Source organism: Odocoileus virginianus, chromosome 18 (assembly GCF_023699985.2).
Source record: "Odocoileus virginianus isolate 20LAN1187 ecotype Illinois chromosome 18, Ovbor_1.2, whole genome shotgun sequence".
Classification (NCBI taxonomy): domain Eukaryota; kingdom Metazoa; phylum Chordata; class Mammalia; order Artiodactyla; family Cervidae; genus Odocoileus; species Odocoileus virginianus.
Genome location: NC_069691.1, coordinates 10,018,558 through 10,039,158, shown reverse-complemented (window position 1 = coordinate 10,039,158; position 20,601 = coordinate 10,018,558). Strand labels below are relative to the sequence as shown.

General features: G+C 42.5%; 1 protein-coding gene across 4 annotated transcripts in view; it reads left to right on the top strand.

Moving 5' to 3' along the window:
* PCSK5 (proprotein convertase subtilisin/kexin type 5) overlaps window positions 1-20,601 on the top strand; it is a 492,571-nt gene that overhangs the window by 439,035 nt on the left and 32,935 nt on the right. For 3 of the 4 annotated variants that reach the window (XM_070480332.1, XM_070480331.1, XM_070480333.1), the window contains exons 25-29: window positions 4,230-4,272; window positions 8,566-8,702; window positions 9,717-9,917; window positions 17,941-18,024; window positions 19,304-19,499. In XM_070480332.1, the coding sequence (XP_070336433.1) occupies window positions 4,230-4,272; window positions 8,566-8,702; window positions 9,717-9,917; window positions 17,941-18,024; window positions 19,304-19,499 (661 nt within the window). Of the gene's footprint in view, window positions 1-4,229; window positions 4,273-8,565; window positions 8,703-9,716; window positions 9,918-14,928; window positions 15,010-17,940; window positions 18,025-19,303; window positions 19,500-20,601 lie in introns of all 4 variants that reach the window. The other variant, XM_070480335.1, reaches the window with a different exon arrangement.

Below are 20,601 nucleotides of genomic sequence, written 5' to 3'. Positions count from 1 at the left end.
AAATATGGAGATTACTGCTTTTGATTTGTGTTGTTATGGAGCTTTGGAAAGTTATTGGGACTAGAAACCTATAAAATATGAGGGAAGCATCAGTTTGGTCTAAAGCCTTGCCTCACTGGGAAGGCAGGTAAAGCCCCAGGTTTTCTCAAGCCTAGGATACAGATGACTGGACCCAAGAAGGTGACTGAGTCCAAAAGTTGGGATCATCTGAGAAAAGCAAGGAAGCATCCAGGGTATGCTAAATTACAATGAGGTGGGCACTGTTTTATGGCACCTTTATGGACGTGGTCTAAGAGGCCACAGTAGAAGGACCCTAATGAATCTAGGACACCTGAGAAGAGACTGATGTATTATGAGCCTCCCAAGACTGAGAGTTTAACATACCCATTAGTCTAGCATCCTAGGTAGTAACCTAGTAGGTCTTTGCAGTGATGGGACAGGGGTCAGATAGGTTTCAATAGCCAGTAGAAGATAGAGGCCTGGCTAGCATAGGGTGTGGATAAAAGTCCTAGGAGCCTGAAAATTAATTTTGATAAAAATAACCATAACGAAGTTGGCAGCACCTTGACATTAACTTTTCCCTACAGTTCTGCAGAGAGTCAATTCTGCCTAAACAATCTCTCTAGTTCCTGGCTAATTCTGGCATATCTAGATATTACATGATATTAATAAAAGGCTATTCTTAGGATACCAAGTTTCCTCTGCCTCCCTCAAGTGAAAAATAAACACAAAATAAGAAACAAGTTTAGAAAAAGCAAACTAGAATCATTTTAACTTGTATGTATTTTTAATTATGTGGCTCAAAGTTTATATAAACCATAAAAATAAATTATTTTTCTCTGGACATTTTTAAATGTTCAATACCCTTTTCCAACATAGTTGGTAATTAAGAACTACTAACTCCTAATGTGGCCTGATCCACCCAACTCAATGGTAAAGGCTATGGCATTACTGAGAATATAATAAAATGGCAGAGAATGTAAGCTGACCACTGAAGGTGTCACTGACAGCAGGAGTCAATGTCTCCACGAGGACAGTGCACTCACACTGAGTTCCAGCCCTGCTGGTCTCCAAGGAAACCATGGAAAAGGGATACAGAGAATCACGAAGTTCTCTCTAGACAGAGTGGACACTGTAGTCCTACCCGTCCCAGCCCATCCTGTAAAAATGAGACAATAAAACAAATTTTTGCAAGAAGGGACGTCTTGACAAGGCATCTGCTCACACATTCTCCTTAGCTGGGAAGGAAGCAGCTGAAAGTCAGTGGCTGTTTCTGAAGACTTTTTTCCAAAAGTAAAAGGCTCTCACTGTGAATTCTGTCTGAACTTGCCGCATCCCTTCTCAAAATACGCTCTCTCAGCTCAAGTTTGACAAGATCAAATAACCAGATCTATTTAAATACCCTACTCTGGACAACACCTTCCAAGACAGTTCACAATTCTAGTTTGTTTAGACTCTTCAACCACCACCCCAACACACACACACATACACACAGACACAAAGTCAGGAAAATTTATCTTTCTTCCTTAAGCCCTCCTTACCATCCAACTGCCAACTTGATTTAGAGTCAACTTCCAGGTTTGGGACTGTTACCTTACCTTAATCCCACAGCAGCTGCCTCCCAGTGGTCAAGCTAAATCCATTTAGGTTACGTCTGATTTGTGAATCTTCTGGGGTAGAAAAATTTTTCTCAACAATTCTTATGCTTTAGAACCGGTAATAATGAGCAAGACTAATGGGCATTCATAAGCTGTTATAAGGCAGAGTTCTTGTTCTATGCATTATTCATTTATGCAAACTGTTGTAAAGGTACCAAATTCACTGTGCAACTGGGCTGGAAAAGTCCCTAGACTGGCGATTACATTGGTATGCACATTTCTGAGGCTTGGTTCTGTTTCACATTTTCATCAGTGACCTGCTTAAGGGAGCAGAGAGCAAACTCATTAAGTTCCTAGATGGGAGGGATGGCCAGAACATTAGAGAACAGGATTAGAATTTCCTCAGCCCTTGCCAAATTAGCAAAACTGTCAGAGTCAAATACGTTCATTGAGGACAGGCAGGGAAGAGGAAAGCTGCCCAAATGCAAGCCGAGTAGTAGCAATTTCTTTAGGAGCAAGACTAAAAAGAATGCAGATGCAAACACAGACTCAGTGTGTGAAATAAACTTACCCAATATAACCACTAGTGCTCACTGGGACCTTTGTACCTTCTTAAAATGGACTCACATCCCCAGTCAATGGATTGTAGAAGCATAAAGCCCACTCCTGAGAATTCCACAAATTCCAGTGAGCTTTTCCTTCCCATGATGACACAATTCGCCTGGTTTATGGTTCACTTTACTGCCCTGCTCTGGTTACCCTACAGCAAACCATGCTGACCCAGACACAAAAACGATTTCCCTCCCATGAGCAAACCATGGCCTCCTGCAGAAGCGCCTGGCTATCTCCTTGATTGTCTTGGCTCTTGTTTAATCATTCTGATTAAACTTGTATCCCAAGTGGCTTAACAAGATATTTTCCTAAATATAGACAGCTCTTTAAAGGAACTCTGGGACAAGCTGTTAAGATAATAACATTTACACCCATGTTATCTAACAGAGGTGAGCATGACCAAGTCATGGGCCAACAGTGCTAGAGCCAGGGGCCAGCACATGTAAAGTGACAGACAGTAAATACTTTCTAACTCTGTTTCAACCACTCTTGAGGCTGTGGCATGGAAGAATTCACACACAATATGCAAGCAAAAGGGGCCCCCCAAGTAGGCCATAGATTGCCTACTCCTGCTAGACTTAGCTTCAGAATATTTGACTTTGGGGGAGGCTTAGCAACAGTCTTATCCTACAGAATCATTTTATACCTGCAGAAATCAGCGCTCAGAAAGTAGAGTGATACTTATGCAAGTTCATAAAACAGTTGAGCCAGGGTGAAAACTTCAAATTAAACACAGGTAGCCCAGTTCCTAGGCCAGTGCCCCCTCCATGGTATCATCACTAGGCTGTTTCCAGAAGGTTCTAGGGAGCCCTGCTTACATGGTAGAACCTCTTCTAGAAATTTTTCCACTAATTTTTGGCACATGCATTAGTCACAGTATGCGTGATACACAGCAGTGTTTAGGAAGAGCCAAGATGAAAGTCTGACTAAAGACTCAGATGAAGCTGACTCTGCCATCAAGGAGCAGACTTCTCAAAAACCAGAATAAAGCCTAAATTAGATCAGAAAGGAAAACCAAGCACAAAGTTCAAAGGACACAATTTTATTGGGTTGGTCCAAAAGTTGATTTGGGTTTTTCTATAACATCTCAAATGAACTTTTGGGCCAATCCAATATTTAGTTTAAATAAAGTTAAGGCTGACATAAATCCTCATATACTAAGATGAACGTTTCAAAAAGGAGCAACTCTTTTCTATCTTCTTTTAGAATGAGAAGAGCAAAATTAGAGTATAAGTTAGATCACAGAAAGAACTTACTGGAAGTAACTCTGTCACTCATAAGAACTGCAGGCCAGAGGAAGTCACCAAATTGCCTTAATAACTGGATCTTGGAGTTGGGATCTTTCAGGGAGGGACAAGAGAGAGAAACAGTCTAAGTGAGTGATTCGCAAAGTCCTTTCTTTCTCATTAAGTTGCCTGGAAGTTGTAGGAAAGAATCCTCTGAGACAACCGGGACACAATGAATCACTGTACTTAACGAGAACAGGACAGTTTCTTTAAGAGGGTGGTGAAGAGCAGAACAAAAGGATATACTGTATTAGAAAAAGAAATAAATACTTATCCAGGTTTCAAAGAAGCCTCCCAGACGAGATTCCCTCACACTGGCATTAAGGGGTAACTCATGAAAAATCCACCATTCAGGTAGGAGCCTTGCAGTCCCTTCCAAACGTGTGTGTGGACATACCTGAAGCCTTTACCTAGGTTGTGGTTGGGAGCTTCTTGTAGATCATTCATGATCAGCAATTTGAAGACCCAGTAGCTTGGACCTATTCCTCCTTGAAAGTCAGGGCCAAATTTTTATGAGAACTCTTACTTTACTAGCTTTAATAAAGATAAATCGTAGCGTACATCTTGTTACTAATTTTAAAATAGTGCAATCTACTCAATCATCATTTCTAGACAGTACATTTTGTGAAACCATCCCATAAGCATGTGTCTCAAGCCACAACTTTTCTAAAACTCAGTTTTTCAAATGACGAACTCGATGATTATTATTTTTATTTTTATAATTTTTTTCCAGATGATCCAGGAACCTGCACATCATGCGCTACAGGGTACTACATGTAAGTCTGGTCTTTTTTTTTTTTTTTTCATGGCACTAACTTTTTCTGCAGTTTAAGCATTACTGACTTAATCTTAAATCCAGTGATTAAAGCAAAGAGGCCCTGCAGCCTGAAGCAACTCTCTCTTGTCAGGCTATTAATGAACAATTCTTGGATTTAGCAATAAGAGCCCAGCTGTTTTCTTGCTTCGAAGGGAGGTCCTCTCTCTCTTGGTCCTGGAAATCACCCAGCCTGACACTGGTGTCTAGGAATCTTGCCATGGGTTACCAAAATTCAGACCTTGCTGTTTATGGACAGACTTTAATAATACACTCGACCCCAAGCAAGTCATTTCCAAATGTCTGCATGGAGACCTCGTTCTAAAGGGCAGTCAGACAGTCCAGGATAAAGCCAGGTGTTTGTTAAGCTCTTAATCCCCCTACAGGCAATGAGAGATGAAGACCACTAGGTTAAATGAAATGCAGATAACCATCACCCCCAAAGTTCTCTGATACAAATCCACAAATCAAGGATGTTATGTCTCAGTATCACCTCCCCCTCCTATTCTTGTCTCCCTTCCAGGATACATTGGTGCCTATCTTGGAAGAAAAACTAAGAAAAGAAGGGAGACGAGGCTCTTTGGGGTGGTCTATGTTTGGGCTGCCTCCACTTTGGTGGGCTGACTCCTTCTGTCAACACCTGGCCTTTCTCCTCCATCAGATTCCAAGAACTCAAAATGTGGTGGCGGGTAGAAAGAGGTTAAAGGGGGTGAGGACAATGGGAGAGAAGGGAAACCCAACAAGCTGAGACATACTGAAAATAATCTATTAACCTCAGCATTACTTAAACTTATGGTTTTAATTCAACTTGTCCAGAATTGCCTAATATTCTCTACACTGACTATGTCTCTACATCCTCCTGATTGAATGATTTAAGTTACTGTCCCATTTAAATAGGGGAGGGGGTGGAGAAGAGGCCCCTAGACTTGATTACTGTAAGGTAGACCAGATGACACTCAATGAGCAGCCAATCCTTTGTCAGCACATTCAGAGCTGGCGTGTGGTCCATGACACAAACCCGCAGCAGACATGAAGAGCAGAAATGCAGGCATTTCTTGGCAAGGTCACATGGTTGGAGGTACAAAATGTTTCCCTAGGAGCCAAGGAAGGAGAACTCAGACTCAAATAAAAAAATAGCAACCATGCAGTAGCAGGTGAGTAATTCTCTTTGTCCCTATTACAGCTCTCCATCCTGGTTTTTGCCTGGTGGTTCAGATGGTAAAGAATTCACCTGCGATGCAGGAGACACGGGTTCAACCCCTGGGTAGGAAAGATCCCTTGAAGCGAATAGTAACCCATTCCAGTATTCCTGCCTGGGAAAAATCTCATGGACAGAGGAGTCTAGAGGGCTACAGTCCATGGAGTCACAAAACAATTGGACACAACTTAGTGACTAAACAACCACCACCACCCCTCCAGCCTAGCTCTACCCTGCCTGCCTTCTTCACTCTGATACCAGAACACACCCCTTCACCTGCCCCTACACCCTCTGACACCTGAGAGCCGTTTCCTCTGTTGGATTTTGGAGGCCACCTCCCCACTTCAGCACTGCACACTAACAAACACGTTTCATAAAACCCCTCGAGACACAAATACACTGAAAGAACATGGCCAGCATCACTAAGCATAAAACTTCAGACATTTGTTTCCAGAAATACATATTATAGCCCTTTAGGACATGCAGTCATTTCTAATACAGCTAATTAAACACTGCACAATAGATGTTGTTAAGGAAGAAATACAAAGCTTCCTTGTGATATTTTATGACAGTGTGAAATTCACCAGAGATCAAAGGTCAACTTCATTCCACTCCCCCTTCAAATGAACCTCAATGGAGTCTGAATCACAACGTTTTACCATAGAACGAGAATAAGAAATGATCTATATAAAACGATATACACAGAAAAGCTTGGGCACTTCACTGGTAATATCAATAACCTGGTAAGACATCATGGACTCATGAGGCTACTTGAACTCAACACTGACCTGTTTCAGACCTGGCGAGTGCCAGGTGACAAAAGCACACAAGTTGTCTATGCAAACGGACCTCGGGTAGAATCCCAGTCCCCCCTCTTACCTATGTGATTTTGAGCACTTAACCGTGAAAATCACTAACCTTTCCAGATAAGGGAATTACAGTTCCCTTACCTGGAAATTAAAGATATGTAACAGCTACATCATGAGAAACACTGGGATGGAGGAAGCACAAGCTGGAATCAAGATTGCCGGGAGAAATATCAATAACTTCAGAAATACAGATGACACCACCCTTATGGCAGAAAGTGAAGAAGAACTAAAGAGCCTCTTGATGAAAGTAAAAGAGGAGAGTGAAAAAGTTGGCTTAAAGCTCAACATTCAGAAAACTAAGATCATGGCATCTGGTCCCATTACTTCATGGCAAATAGATGGGGAAACAGTGGAAACAGTGGCTGACTTTATTTTTCTGGGCTCCAAAATCACTGCACGTGGTGATTGCAGCCATGAAATTAAAAGACGCTTACTCCTTGGAAGGAAAGTTATGACCAATCTAGATAGCATATTCAAACACAGAGACATTACTTTGTCAACAAAGGTCCAGCTAGTCAAAGCTATGGTTTTTCCAGTGGTCATGTATGGATGTGAGAGTTGGACTATAAAGAAAGCTGAGCGCCGAAGAACATTGATGCTTTTGAACTGTGGTGTTGGAGAAGACTCTTGAGAGTCCCTTGGAATGCAAGGAGATCCAACCAGTCCATCCTAAAGGAGATCAGTCCTGGGTGTTCACTGGAGGGACTGATGCTGAAGCTGAAACTCCAATACTTTGGCCACCTGATTCGAAGAGCTGACTCATTTGAAAAGACCCTGATGCTGGGAAAGATTGAGGACAGGAGGAGAAGGGAATGACAGAGGATGAGATGGTTGGATGGCATCACCAACTCGATGGACATGGATTTGGGTAAACTCTGGAAGTTGGTGATGGACAGGGAGGCCTGGCGTGCTGCGGTTCATGGGGTCGCAAAGAGTCAGATGCAACTGAGCAGCTACCATATGGGGACTGTGCAGAGGTTTAAGTGAGCTAATACCTGACACATAATCAGTACTCCATGAATAAATATACCCTTTTCCTTCTTCCTAGGCCCCTCCCTGCGGTCCCAATAAACGGTCCTTGAAGTTTAGAGGGAAGTGATTAATGACACACACACCCACAACAAACCAAGTTTTCTCCCTTAAACAATGTGTAATACAGAGGGAGAAAAAAATTAGGAGTTTTGCCTTAACATACACAAATTACTGTATATAGGGTCTTCCCAGGTGGTGCTAGTAGTAAAGAACCTGCCTGCCAATGCAAGTGATGCAAGAGACACAGTTCTGATCCCTGGGTCGGGAAGATCCCCTATAGAAGGACGTGGCAACCCACTTCAGTATTCTTGCCTGGAGAATCCATGGACAGAGGAGCCTGGCGGGCTATAGTCCTTGGGGCTGCAGAGTCAGACACGACTGGGGGACTGCACACACACACACACACACACACACACACACACACTCTACTATATATAAAATAGACAACAAGGACCTCCTATATAGCCAAGGGGACTTTACTCAACACCCTGTAATAACCTATAATGAAAAGGAATCTTAGAAAGAAAATAAATATAAAACTGAATCCAAAGGAGAAGATATACGTGTGTGTATATATATACATATATACTGAATCACTTTGCTGTACACTTAAAACACAACAGAGTAAATTAACTGGACCTCAATTTGAAAATGGTATGTGATATATGTATAAACTAAATAATTTACAAGAATGCATAGTACACATGGAAAATATAGCTAACATTTTATAACTATAAATGTAATATAATCTTTAAAATTTATGAATCACTATGTGGTACACTTGAAACATATAATGTTGTACATCAACTATTCCTCAATAAAAAATTTCATGATGCATAATATTTGAAAATTGCTAAGAGAATAGATCGTGAAAGTTCCTATCACAAGAAAAAAAATTCTGAAACCATGGTAACAGATGTTAACTTGACTTACTGTGGTGATCATTTTGCAATATATACAAATACTGAATTATTATGTTGTACACCTGGAACTAACATAATGTGTATGCCACTTATGTTTTAAGTTATTAAGGGAGAAAAGATTAACTTCAAAAGAAATGATGTGTAGACATATAAGGAGATTAAATTATGGTGATAAAGAGAAATAGTAATATCTTAACACAGCTCACGGATGAAACTGTGTCTTATCTCCCCAGGTTCAAACACCACTGTTATAAAACCTGTCCTGAGAAGACCTACAGGGAAGAATCTGAATGCAAAGCGTGTGATACCAACTGTGGCAACTGTGACCACAATGAGTGTTACTGGTGTGAAGAAGGCTTCTTCCTCTTGGGTAAGCCTGAAAATAGTTGCTTAGTCGTGTCCAACTCTTTGCGACCGTATGGATGCTAGCCTCCCAGGCTCCTCTGTCCATGGAATCCTCCAGGCCAAAATACTGGAGTGGGTTGCCATTCCCTTCTCCAGGGGATCTTCCCAACCCAGGGATCGAACCTGGGTCATCCTGCATTACAGGCAGATTCTTTACCCTCTGAGCCACCAGGGAAGCCCCAAGCTTGAAAACAGGCCTGGTACAGTGAGAACAAGGCTCCAGGGCTGTATTCAGAGACAAGAGAGCTCGTCTGATAGGTTTTAGAGTCTTCCTGTGCCTCTTGTCCACGCAGGAATTTTACTTTGGTTTGAAAATAAACATTAGTCAGGACTACTTCCTTCTGCTTCTATTACTGAAGCATAATTCCTACTTCACTAATTACTCGCAAGCATCTCCAAGCTGATGGAATGCAGAGTGAGTGCAGGGGAGGGACAGACACTGAAGAGAAATAAATGCTTTGGAACTGAAGTCACCTGGAACATTCAGAACATGACTCTTTCCCTGAGACTTTATTCATGTTCTATATTCCCTGCACTGTAAAAGTTAAATAAGATCTTTTAGTCTTAGACTTAAGTCAATTCATTGACTGTGATGGAAATGAATGGTTGGGAAGGAAATACACTGTGAGTCATCCAATTGGGAGAGACAGCAGGGCAGACACAGTGACCTTGAGGGGCTCTGTATGTGTGGAGATCATTTTATCTGCAATTTTTCAAGGTCTTGAGAACATAAAAGTCTTTGTGCTCCCAACCCTTGATAGCCAACTTAAATTTTCAGTTGAAAGAGGACTTAAAGTGTTGGATTTATTAAGACACGATTCTTGGGTTGAAATATGCAAATGTCATCACGGTTTCTTTAAAGATTAAAAAATGTTCCTCAGCCTCCCTTTGGCCTGTTTAGAACTTGGCCCTGTGCAGAGCACCTGACTCAGCCAGCCAGGCTTCCACTTCAGGCTTCCTGTCTTGTGTTCTCACGTAGGGGGCAGCTGCGTGAGCAACTGCGGCCCCGGCTTCTACGGCGACCCAGAGATGGGAGTCTGTGAGCCCTGCCACCAAGCCTGCGAAACCTGCACCGGCCTTGGCCACGACCAATGCAGCAGCTGCCGAGAAGGCCTACAGCTGCTGCGGGGGACATGTGTGCGTCACGCCCACACCCAGGAGGAAGGCAGCTTCTGGAATGGTATGTGCCCCCCAAGAGGGACCGCAGGTGTCCAGCTGTCTCCTCCCCCTTCCCCCACTCCCAAAGCCTTGCTTTCAGGATACCCAAGCGATGCAGGCTAGGCAGTGAAACAAAAGTGTGGCATCCCGGAGCCTCTGTGATGCTCCCCACAAGAAAGGGCAGGAGGGTGTGGCTGGCATTTGGTCAGGAGCTGCTGCTGTTTAGTCGCTCAGTTGTGTCTGACTCTTTGCGACCCCATGGTCTGTAGCCCACCAGGCTCCTCTGTTGGATTTCCCAGGCAAGAATACTGGAGTGGGTGGCCATTTCCTCCTCCAGGGGATCTTCCCCACCCAGGGATCAAACCCACGTCTCCTGAATTGCAGGCGGATTCTTTACCACTGAGTGACCTGGGAAGCCCTCGGTCAGGAGGGAAACAAACACCAAAGGGCCACCGATCTGGCCACTTGGGTTTCCAGCTGGGTGGAGTGGGCTGAGGAACACACAAACGGAGAGACAAGTGACTACCTCTCTCAAAGATTTCAGAATAGCTTCGATGACATTCACATATCTCTTTATTAAAAAGAGAAAAGAAAACCACTAGTGGGACAGCCTGTCCAGTTAGACAAGGAAGTGCTTAGTTGGTAAGTCGTGTCTGACTCTTTGAGACTCCATGGGCTGTATCCCACCAGGCTCCTTTGTCCATGGAATTTTCCAGGCAAGAATATTGGAGTGGTTTGCCATTTCCTACTTCAGGGAATCTTCCTGACCCAGGGATCAAACCCAGGTCTCTTGTATCTATTGCACGGCCAGGGGGATTCCTTATCACTGTGCCACCTGAGAAGCCCCCAGACAAAAACGAATCACTGTAAAGCTTGGGAACTTCAGCTGAAATGGCTGGTCTTTCTGGCTGGATTATTAGAACTTGCCATCATTCAAGCTTACCTTTTAAAATTTACCCTCTCTAGTTGCAGATGCAGGAAGCAGGTGGGCTTGAGAGGGGGCAGGAAGGAGAAAAAGTGTGGGAGCTTGGAGTCTAACAGTAAAGACCTACATGTATTTATTCCCACCTGAGTCTTCAGAAGTGGCCGCCAGACCCTGAAGGCTTGGTCACGGGCTTCCTGGTAAGGTAATTACAACCTTGCAGTGGCCTCTCCATGTCTGAGGTGGTTAAAAAACAAAATCCTCCTCCTGCTGGAAAACTCTGACTCACATTCCATGCAGAGACGCCGATGAAAACAAGAGATGCTCTCTGTCTTGATTTCAAGGCAAGGATTTGTTTAAAAAGGTCATTTCAGTGCAGAAGCAACAGCAGCTGAAAGCAGGTCTGCTTGGGATGAGTCTTGTAAGAGCTGGAGGGAGGGATGATCTGGGGCAGGAGAAAAGCCTCTTGCTAAGTCTCAGAGGAAGGATGTCCACAGCTGCTGTCTACAATGACAGTGTCGCCTACGTGACTTAACGCAAGAGCATCTCAGACATCATCACAAACCCAGCGGCCAGAGGCCACCAAGAATGCGGGCTGATTTCAGAGACAGAGCTGGGGAGAAAATCATTCATTCCAGATTGGGATATCTTCCGTGAATTATAGCTGAACCAAAATGCTGAAAACGAGTTTGTCTGGCATGCAGGCATTTAAGAGGCGGTGCAAGCCAAGAGGAAAATAGTCTGTGCTATGTTTCTAGCTCAGAACATCTGTATTTTATCTGGCGTCCAGATGATGAAAAGGTTCAGGGAGCCAAGAGCCAGAGCAGACTCGATTCCCCAAATGATTACACATCCCTTTCAACTGGACTACGCACTCTGCAAGCAGAAATCAAGGCTTCACTGCTCCCCGCTTTGCGAGGCACCACATCTACCCCTCTGCCTTTTCTACTATCAAAATGCAATATTTGTGAAGAGAGAAAGGAATTAGTCCATTTGGGGAGATAGCACTAATGCGGGATTCACAAAGCAGATGAGACTGTTTCTCATGGCCGGACAAGAGCAATAAAGTCAGTGACATAGCAGAGCTTTTCCACACCTATAATCCAGGGAATAAGACATTCATGCAGACTACAAACAATGAGAAAAAACCGTGTCTTCACTGAGCGAGGTGAGGCCACAGCTCAGCTTCCGCAGCATGGTTTGGGCACCACTGAAATGGACGGTAAATGGCAACGTACTCCACAAGGCCCTGAGTGTATTTAAACCAATGCCTACATTTTTCTCTTGATTTCTTTTCCTTAAGAAACAAGGCTGAGGTTGTAGCAGGAGAGTAGAGGATTCCAGAGAATAAGCACTATTAGCCCCACGTTTAAGATGATACAAAGAAGACTGCAGTCATCCTTGGTCAACTCAGAGGGAGCCCAGACAAGCCAGAGAGCTCGTGGGAGAACAGAGCCAGCCAGGTGGTACCAGCGAGGGGCTGTGTTGTTTTTGTGGTTTCAAACACAGACTCAGATACAGGCAGGACAAAGCAGGTGGGACAAACTTGGTCCCATTTCTTCAACCACACTACTGCCAGTGGAAACAACAAGATCACGCTTACATCCAAAAGCTAAAGCCATCCCATGGTCTATGTCAGCACGTGTTGGAGAAATGCCTTGAAATAAAAATCCAACTAGAGTCCACTGGACTTCTCTTTTAATAAGGTGGCTGCTCATAATGAGAGTGCTGATGACGACAGGTCATCACCCTCTGTCAAAGCCCTTTGTGGGCTCCCCTGGTGGTCCAGTGCTCGAGAATGCACCTGGCAATGCAAGGGACGCCAGTTCAAGCCCTGGTCCAGGAAGATCCCACAATCCCACGTGCTGCACAGTAACTAAACCCGTGAGCCACAACCGGGCCCACACGCTGTGAGTCCTGAAGCCCACGTGCCTAGAGCCTGAGCTTCACCACGAAAGAAGCCACTGCGGTGAGAAGTCTGGTCACCACAATGAAGAGCAGCCCCAGCTCAACCCAACTAGAGAATGCCCAAGTGCAGCAACGAAGACCCACCATAGCCCCCAAAAAAGTTAAATAAATAAATCTTTAAAAAAAAAAAAATTACCCATTGAGCAGGAATGCTTCCTACCCTGGTCCAAATGGAGATTTACCGACACATCAGACCACAGCTGGAAAATCCTCAGCCAAGACTAAGTCATCTCCAAAGGTTCTTCCTGCCACCAAAAAGTCCCTGCACAAAAGCACAGATCATCCCCAGGCCGCCTGTCTCAGTCACTAATATATTTGTGAGGACTATTTAGTCCAATGTCCCTGTGTGGTAACGACCAATGTCAAACGGACTGTTGCCAGTGGCATCGGCAGGGCCTCAGGCATCACGCAGACCCACTGTTGGTGGAAATGCTCAGGTGTGGCAGGCTTTGAAAGAAAACGATAGCTTCAGCTGGTTTCCTAAAACCATTGTTGGGGATGGAAACAGTTTATTACTGTTAAATCATTTGGGTTTTCTTAAGTGGTTTCCCCCCTGGTGGTGCTGGAAAGTCCTCAGAATAATTCCTGCACATTTCCCCTACCCACCTATTTCCATCATTGATTAAAACCATGTTTGTAGCAGGTTCTAATTACATATTCTGATGGTAGTCTAATCTACAAAGCACAGACATGGTAAATTAAATTTTTATCTTTGACCACATCCTAACAATTTATCACTAGTCTGTCTTTTGATTTTAATTCCTATGCTCAGAGAAAGACCGAAATCCCAGAGTCAGTTACAAACCCTGGAAGCCAAACATGTGTGAAAAAAAAGTTCTCAACAGTGGGGAGATATGTTACTTCATAGTAAGTGAACTTCAGACAATTTTTTTTTAAAAAAAAAAACATAAAAATCTGATTTTTTTTTTTAGAAGAAGTTTGTGTATAGTTGCCTCACTTACAACTGAGGACACAATTTTTACTTAACTAATCAATCATAACTCAGAGTGCAGAAAATCATAGGTGGGCAGCTAAGTGAACCTTTGGCCTAGTGATATGAAGGAGCCATGTGTATCTGCTTACACTGATTATTAAACATCCAGGAATTTTATGAGTGGATTATTAAACAATTGGTAGCTTGAAATCAGCTGTGGCAGGAATATTTACACCACTGAAATTGGTAAACCTGACAAATCAAGTCTTTGTTGCTGTTTTGTTTTCCAAAGAACCATTTTACCAGTACATCACTGCCTTGACCTCTACCAAACTATTTTGAAACTAAATGAATTACTAAAACATCTAACGAAGATAGAGTTTAGAATTTGGCACACCTGAATTCAATTCCTGGCTCTATTCTTTACTAGCTCTGTGACTGTGAGCAAGATATTCATCCTCTCCGAGCCTCAGTTTTCTCACCTATAAAATGAGAATATGAAATGTCTCATACAAGATCATTTTGAGAATTAAATGGAAGAATACATATAAAACCCCCAGCACATAGTATGGCGCAAAAAACGTCAATCTATTCTCTAACCCTTTAACCTAATCTAGTTTCAACCCACGAAACACTAGTTTACTTTCAAAACTGCCTTCTTGAGCTTATGAAATAAAGCAATTTGGAGGCCTAAGGAGTAATACAGGTCTGCTTAAAAAAAAAAAAAAGTCCCAGAAAGAAGGGCAAATGACAGTCAGCTGGGATGCCTAATAGCCAAGTTGAGTCCTGACTTAACCTAGAATGTGTACAAAGATGTTGACAGCACTTTTAGTTATAATCTAAAAAAAGGAGAGAGCAATCTAAAAATGTAATGAAGAAAAACACTAAGTGAATTAAGATTCATGCAGAAACACCAATCAAAAAAATATTTTTACAAAGAATTTTCATGGCAAAAGAAAACTCCTATAAGCTTCATTACATTAATGAAAAATGTAAGATCAGTACTATGTATGCAGAAGACGTCAATGATTACATATATACACACATATGTAATTACACTTATGCATTCCATACAAAGATGGGAAATCTAAACGCCAAAGTATACACAGCAGACATTTCTGAGTGGTAAGATTCAGGGGCAAACTTAATCTTCTTCATCGTTTTTGCATTAAAAAAATAAAAAATTTCTTTCTTTTTTAATGAAAAAAGTACCTGTGTCCACTGCAAGCCCATCTTTGGTGAAGAGCCTGCTGCAGGAGCAACGAAGGTGGAAGTTTCAAATCAAAAGAGGTAACAGGGAAACAGGGAGGACAAGATGATCAAGCGTACCAGGAGAGTCTCTGTGATGTACGAACCAACCCAAGAAATCAGGCAGTGAGGAACAAGCAGGGATGCAGAAGTCATGAGAAAAATGGAGAGAGGATGGGACCTCCGATTAAAATATAAGTGGGTATCCAAAGGGAAAGACTGGGAGGAATTTCAGCAGCGGAGACTTCAAGAACATATAATGACATTCCGGAGGCACAAAGTGGTTATTCTTGAGAAAAGTTATCAAGAAAAGCCTCTGTCCTTGCAGATCTTTAAGAAGAGCAACTTTTGCCTTCCTAGTCACCGCAGCCTTGTTTGAAATAACAAAGGCTGGAAAAAACTAAACAGCCACCAACAAGAGTAGGAAAAAAAAATATGACACAGCCAGACAGTGGGATACTATGGAGCCATCAAAAAGAATGAGAGTCTTTATATCCTGATAAACAATGGTCTCCGAAATACAGAACTACAAAAAAAAAAAAAAAAGGCAACATGATAAACACTGTGAATAGTTCGTATAAAAAGGGTGGAGGGGGATGGTAAGAGAGACTGCACAGTATACACCTTGTCTACATTTTGAACCTGGGAGTATTGCTTCTTTAACCTAAAAAATTTAAGAAGAACCCATACTTTATTAGTCATATTTGAAGGGTGTACATTATATTTTCTTGGTCAAGGTGATTTTTTTTTTTCAGGGGAGGGGGTGAGGTCCTGTTCAGTCTAGAATTTCTGGAATAGAAAAAAGAGAAACTGATCAAGGTCAAAAATTTTATGTGTTGAGATCTAATCTTTTCTGATAAAAGAGCTCTCGCTGGGGATCTTTATCCATTGCCCAAGCCTGACTGTCAACAGTGTGTGCAGAGCACCCTCTAGTCGAGATGTGAGGACATTACAGAATTTTATACCAAGTGTATTGGAGTGATATATCAAGCTACCAGAACGTGAGATATGTATGTGCAATTATAAATGTATGTATACTATGTGTAAATATATACATTATATTTTTTAAATGTGAGAAAATTAATTAAAACATCTAGCTTTTAAAAATATAACATTTTAGCACAAAAATGATAAAATCAAAACAAAATCAACCCCTGGCCTGGATGTATAAAGATCTTCAAGGTGCTCAATATCAGATGAATATTTAGTTATTATTCCTTGAATAACTGCTCTCATCAAGTAAGCATCTTTTTCTCCCAGCTTAATTGAGATGTAACTGACATACAACATTATATAGGTTTACCATGTATAAAATGATGACTTAATACATGTGTATACTGCAAAATGATTACAATAAGGTTAGTTAACACACCCATCATCATCACTTTTGTGAAAATCCAGGGACTAGCATTGCTCTGCCCTGGCTAGCTGAACTCTTAACAGAACTCCCCAGCAGAGTACATTAGTTCATCGGTCTACTAGAAAACCAGTACAAAATTTTCTCTCACAGTTGGAAAGAAATTGCCACTCAGCATGGACAATCGTTTATGTCCACAGACCTCTATCTCTGGCTATCTATTGCCTACTTACCTATCAAGCTTTCTCTGCAGCAAGGCTCAGCAGTGTATTGACTATGAGTGCCATTAGAAGAACCAAGATACTGGCTCCTGGTACCACTCCAAGGATGGAACAGAGGAAAGAGAACGGGAAATAAAACAGCAGCCTGAGAAACGGGGCGGGATGATAAACGAAGAAATGAAGCAGCAGGAACCACCATTTACTGAGCCACTATGCATACTTTACACGCTGTCTTACTCAGCTTTCACGAGACCCTGTAAGGGAAGAATCACTTGCTCTCATTTTAGAGAGTGGACAGTATTGTAAGACTCAAAGAGCTTAATTACTGTATCCATGGTTACCCTACCCAGAAAAAGCACACCTGGGATCTGAAGGCAGGTGTGACTAGACTCTGCCAGGCTCTCGGGAAGAGAAGGAAGGAAGTGACAGGCGAGAGAGGGGAAGAGAGGGAGGAAAGAAGGAAAAGGGGGAGGAAGGAAAGGAGGGGATGGTAAGATGCCGACAATAACCACTGACCGAACTTCAGGGTCATTTGTGTGACATGTTCTGAGCTAGAACTTCTTTTTCTAAATTTCCCCTGTATGAGTCATGCTGATTCCTGAGCAATTACTGGAAGTTAGTCAAGATCTCTGTGTGTCCTGAGTGAGTGACGTCACTGAGGCTGTTTCCTTTGTTACACAACTATCCTGTTGAGTAGCTGCTGCCTTCCTGACAAAACCTGCCCAGCGAATGATTGTGGGGGAAGAAAGCAGAAGCAGCTCGCATGTTTCTCAGATTAATGGTTTATTAACCTGGGATGACCTCCCTGTCACTGACCTGCCAGCAAGCTCTCCGATGCCTACGGATGTTTAATGATGATTTTGGACAAATTTAAAAGATCAATTTAGGCTGCATCCCACAGTGGCTACTATGAAGAACAGAGACCCAAACACTGACCAGTTTATGAAATCTGGTCCTAAAGAAAAAAAATAAAGAAGGGGCACAACGAATTCTCAGCTATCATCTTGGAGTAAAGAAAAGTGATCATCAAAGAATCTTGGAGAAATAAGTGATTACCTTTGACACAAAAACTCCAGCACACATACACACAACCATACATTTACAAAATATAAAATAAGTAACATCTGTAGTTCAAATATCCCCCTATATTTAAGGCTATCCTGTCACTGGGAATTTGCAAAGAAAGGCTTGACATCTATTGCCAATGAAGGAGTAAGGAAAATAAAATAAATGAAGTCCACTTGGTAGGCAATGGGTGGTGCCAACATTTAACTGCTATCAAATTGAAGGGTCTATTTAGGGTGAAAAGGGAAATGAGATTACTCATGAGATTTTCCCAACAATGTTATGCACCTGTTCAAAAGAGGCAGACTTCTTGTTTCTTTCCTTACACAGACCTTTTGAGAAGACACCAGTCATGTCATTCTTCCTGTAAAACCTGCCATGGATCGGCAACCCTATGCACTTCATGTCCAAAAGGTGAGTGCGGCATGTTACAGGAGGAAGCAGTGGCCACGCCAAGTCAGTTATTGCTCAGCATCTCGTGATAGTCCCATCACATGCTGCTGTCACAGCAGGAGCTCTGGAGAAACACAGGGACCCAAGCACTGCCCTATAATAAAAACTAGTTTTCAAGGGACCAGAACAAAAACGAAAAGAAATGGTTCTTATCCAAAGCACGATTAAGTCAATGATCAATTTGGCCACAGAGTTTGCTAGGGTCTCTGGCTGCCCGACATTTCTAGAGGTTCCATTGTTCTTTTACAGTGCATTAGCTGAAACAAAAGAACTAAGATAGAGAATCTACATGGGGATTTTTCTTCATTTTTGGTACTGAATTTAGGGGAGGGGAAAAAAGCACAACAACAGCTCAACAAATTAACGGCTTCATCATCTATAAAATCAAGTCAGAAATAACTTCCCTGAATTAAGGTGACAGTTTATCAACATGGCACATTAGAAACTAAGAATATTATACTCCCATTAAAGTGATCATTATGTTAGAATGTGCAATCTGCCACGATTCTACTTTTACAATACATAAGAGTCAACAACAAAAAAAAACCTGACAATTTTCTTGGAATTTTGGAGTTCAGGGTGATTTCTGGGTTGTTTTAGTGATGATGCATCTGATTTTTTTTCAGTTAAAACTAAGTAGATGGACTGTGCATTAAAGGTGGAGTTGGGTGCAAGGGTTGCTACTGTGTCAGTGTCCCAACACATATGCTTTGAGATGCAGAGCAGACTCCATTCAACTGTGTATACATAATTGCCTCACACCAGGAAGACAAAGGTCTTAATAGACAGATCACTTGGGCAAAGGGAAGCCCCGGGTTACCCACAGCAATATCAATAGGAAAGTCAAAGAAACAAGTCAAAAATCTTCTGTTGACAATTTCCTTTCTAGAGTTTTAACTCATCTTAGAAGACTCAGTCATCACTAAAAGATGTTTTGGTAATCCTGAAATAGGTGTTCCGGATACTTGGGTCTTTGTTGTTGCTGTTTAGTTGCTAAATTGTATCTGACCCCATAGTCTATAGCCCGCCAGGTTCTTACGTTCATGGGATTTTCCAGGCAAGATACTGGAGTGGGTTGTCATTTCCTTCTCTAGGGGATCTTCCCAACCCAGGGATCAAACCTGCATCTCCAGGGCAGTTAAAAAAGCTGTTGGGAGTGTCAATTCTCTGCTTGGGTGCGTGTACTGTTAGAGCAGACACCCGAGGATCACCTAACCTGTCTTCTTCCCTGGGACTCCAGGCACCTATCTGCTGGCTCAGACCTGCGTCCCATCCTGTCCCCAAGGCACGTGGCCCTCGGTGAGGAGCGGCAGCTGCGAGAACTGCACAGAAGACTGTGCCTCTTGCTCCGAAGTCAATCTTTGCCAAAAGTGCCAAACGCGGCCAGACCACCCCCTCTTCCTCCACCAAGGCAGGTGCTTCACCAGGTGCCCTGAGTAAGTTCTCCTCTCCCTTTGGCTTGCTACTCTGCGTTCCTTCTCCTGCAACACTGCCTATGGGGGCAATTTCCCTCTATTCACCAAAGACCTCTTCTCTTCCCTAGTTAGAGCGCCTATGTCCTCCTCCCTGCCTAACTGGCTGACGTCACTCTCGGCCACAGCAGCCAAAGCTTACTTAAGGCCAGATGCATGCTTCTCCCTTGTGACCACAAGATGTATATATTTTGACGCTTATGAAAATATGTTCTTTATTTTACCTTGTATTTATGATCAAATAGTTGTCAGGGTTTGTTTTTTTTTCTCATGACAAAAGTGAGGTTGTGATAAGCTGTGGAATGCACAAACCTCTTCTACATGTTGAAAGAGAGGTATGAATCACAGATAATAAATAGAGAGTAATGCCTGCTTAGTTATTTATTGATTCCTCATGGCTTCCTCGGTCCCCTGGTTTACAATTCCTTTACTCTTCCTATCAGTGGTCCTGGCTCCAGGATTTACCTAAGTGGGAAGTGGGAATAGCAAGTGGAAAAGTTCATCAGGAGAATTTCAGTAACAAGAAACAAAAATGTCAAAGGGCCTGACACAAAATATGGGGTTTATTTATGTATATGATACAAAGTTTGGAAGTGCAGCATTTATTATTTCGGTGGCCAATGCTTCATTAGAAACCCACAATCTTTCCATTGTGCTCTCCTATCTTCCATAGATTGTCCTCTCCAGAGTTCATGTTGCCTGCCCATCCCCAACATCATCATCCCACGCTGTAACAACCAGAGACAGAAAAGGGTGCCTTTCTTCTTATTTATCTCTTTTTAAGAGGAAGCAAAACTTCCTCAGACTTCCCTTCACATCTCATCAGCCAGAATGCATCACTAACACCTTCCTAAACTGATCCCTGGCAAGGAGAATGGAAATATGAGGACTGACGTAGGCTGAACGAGATTCGCCCCTGAAAACCCACAAAAATCACAACACTGACAGCCAGGAAGAGTGGAGAGACGGAGGCAAGAAATGGGTTTGAGGAAGCAGCCAACATCTAAAGGCACTAGAAATTTTATTTGCCTGCTGCTTAAAAGAACTTCATAATAAAAACAACTCC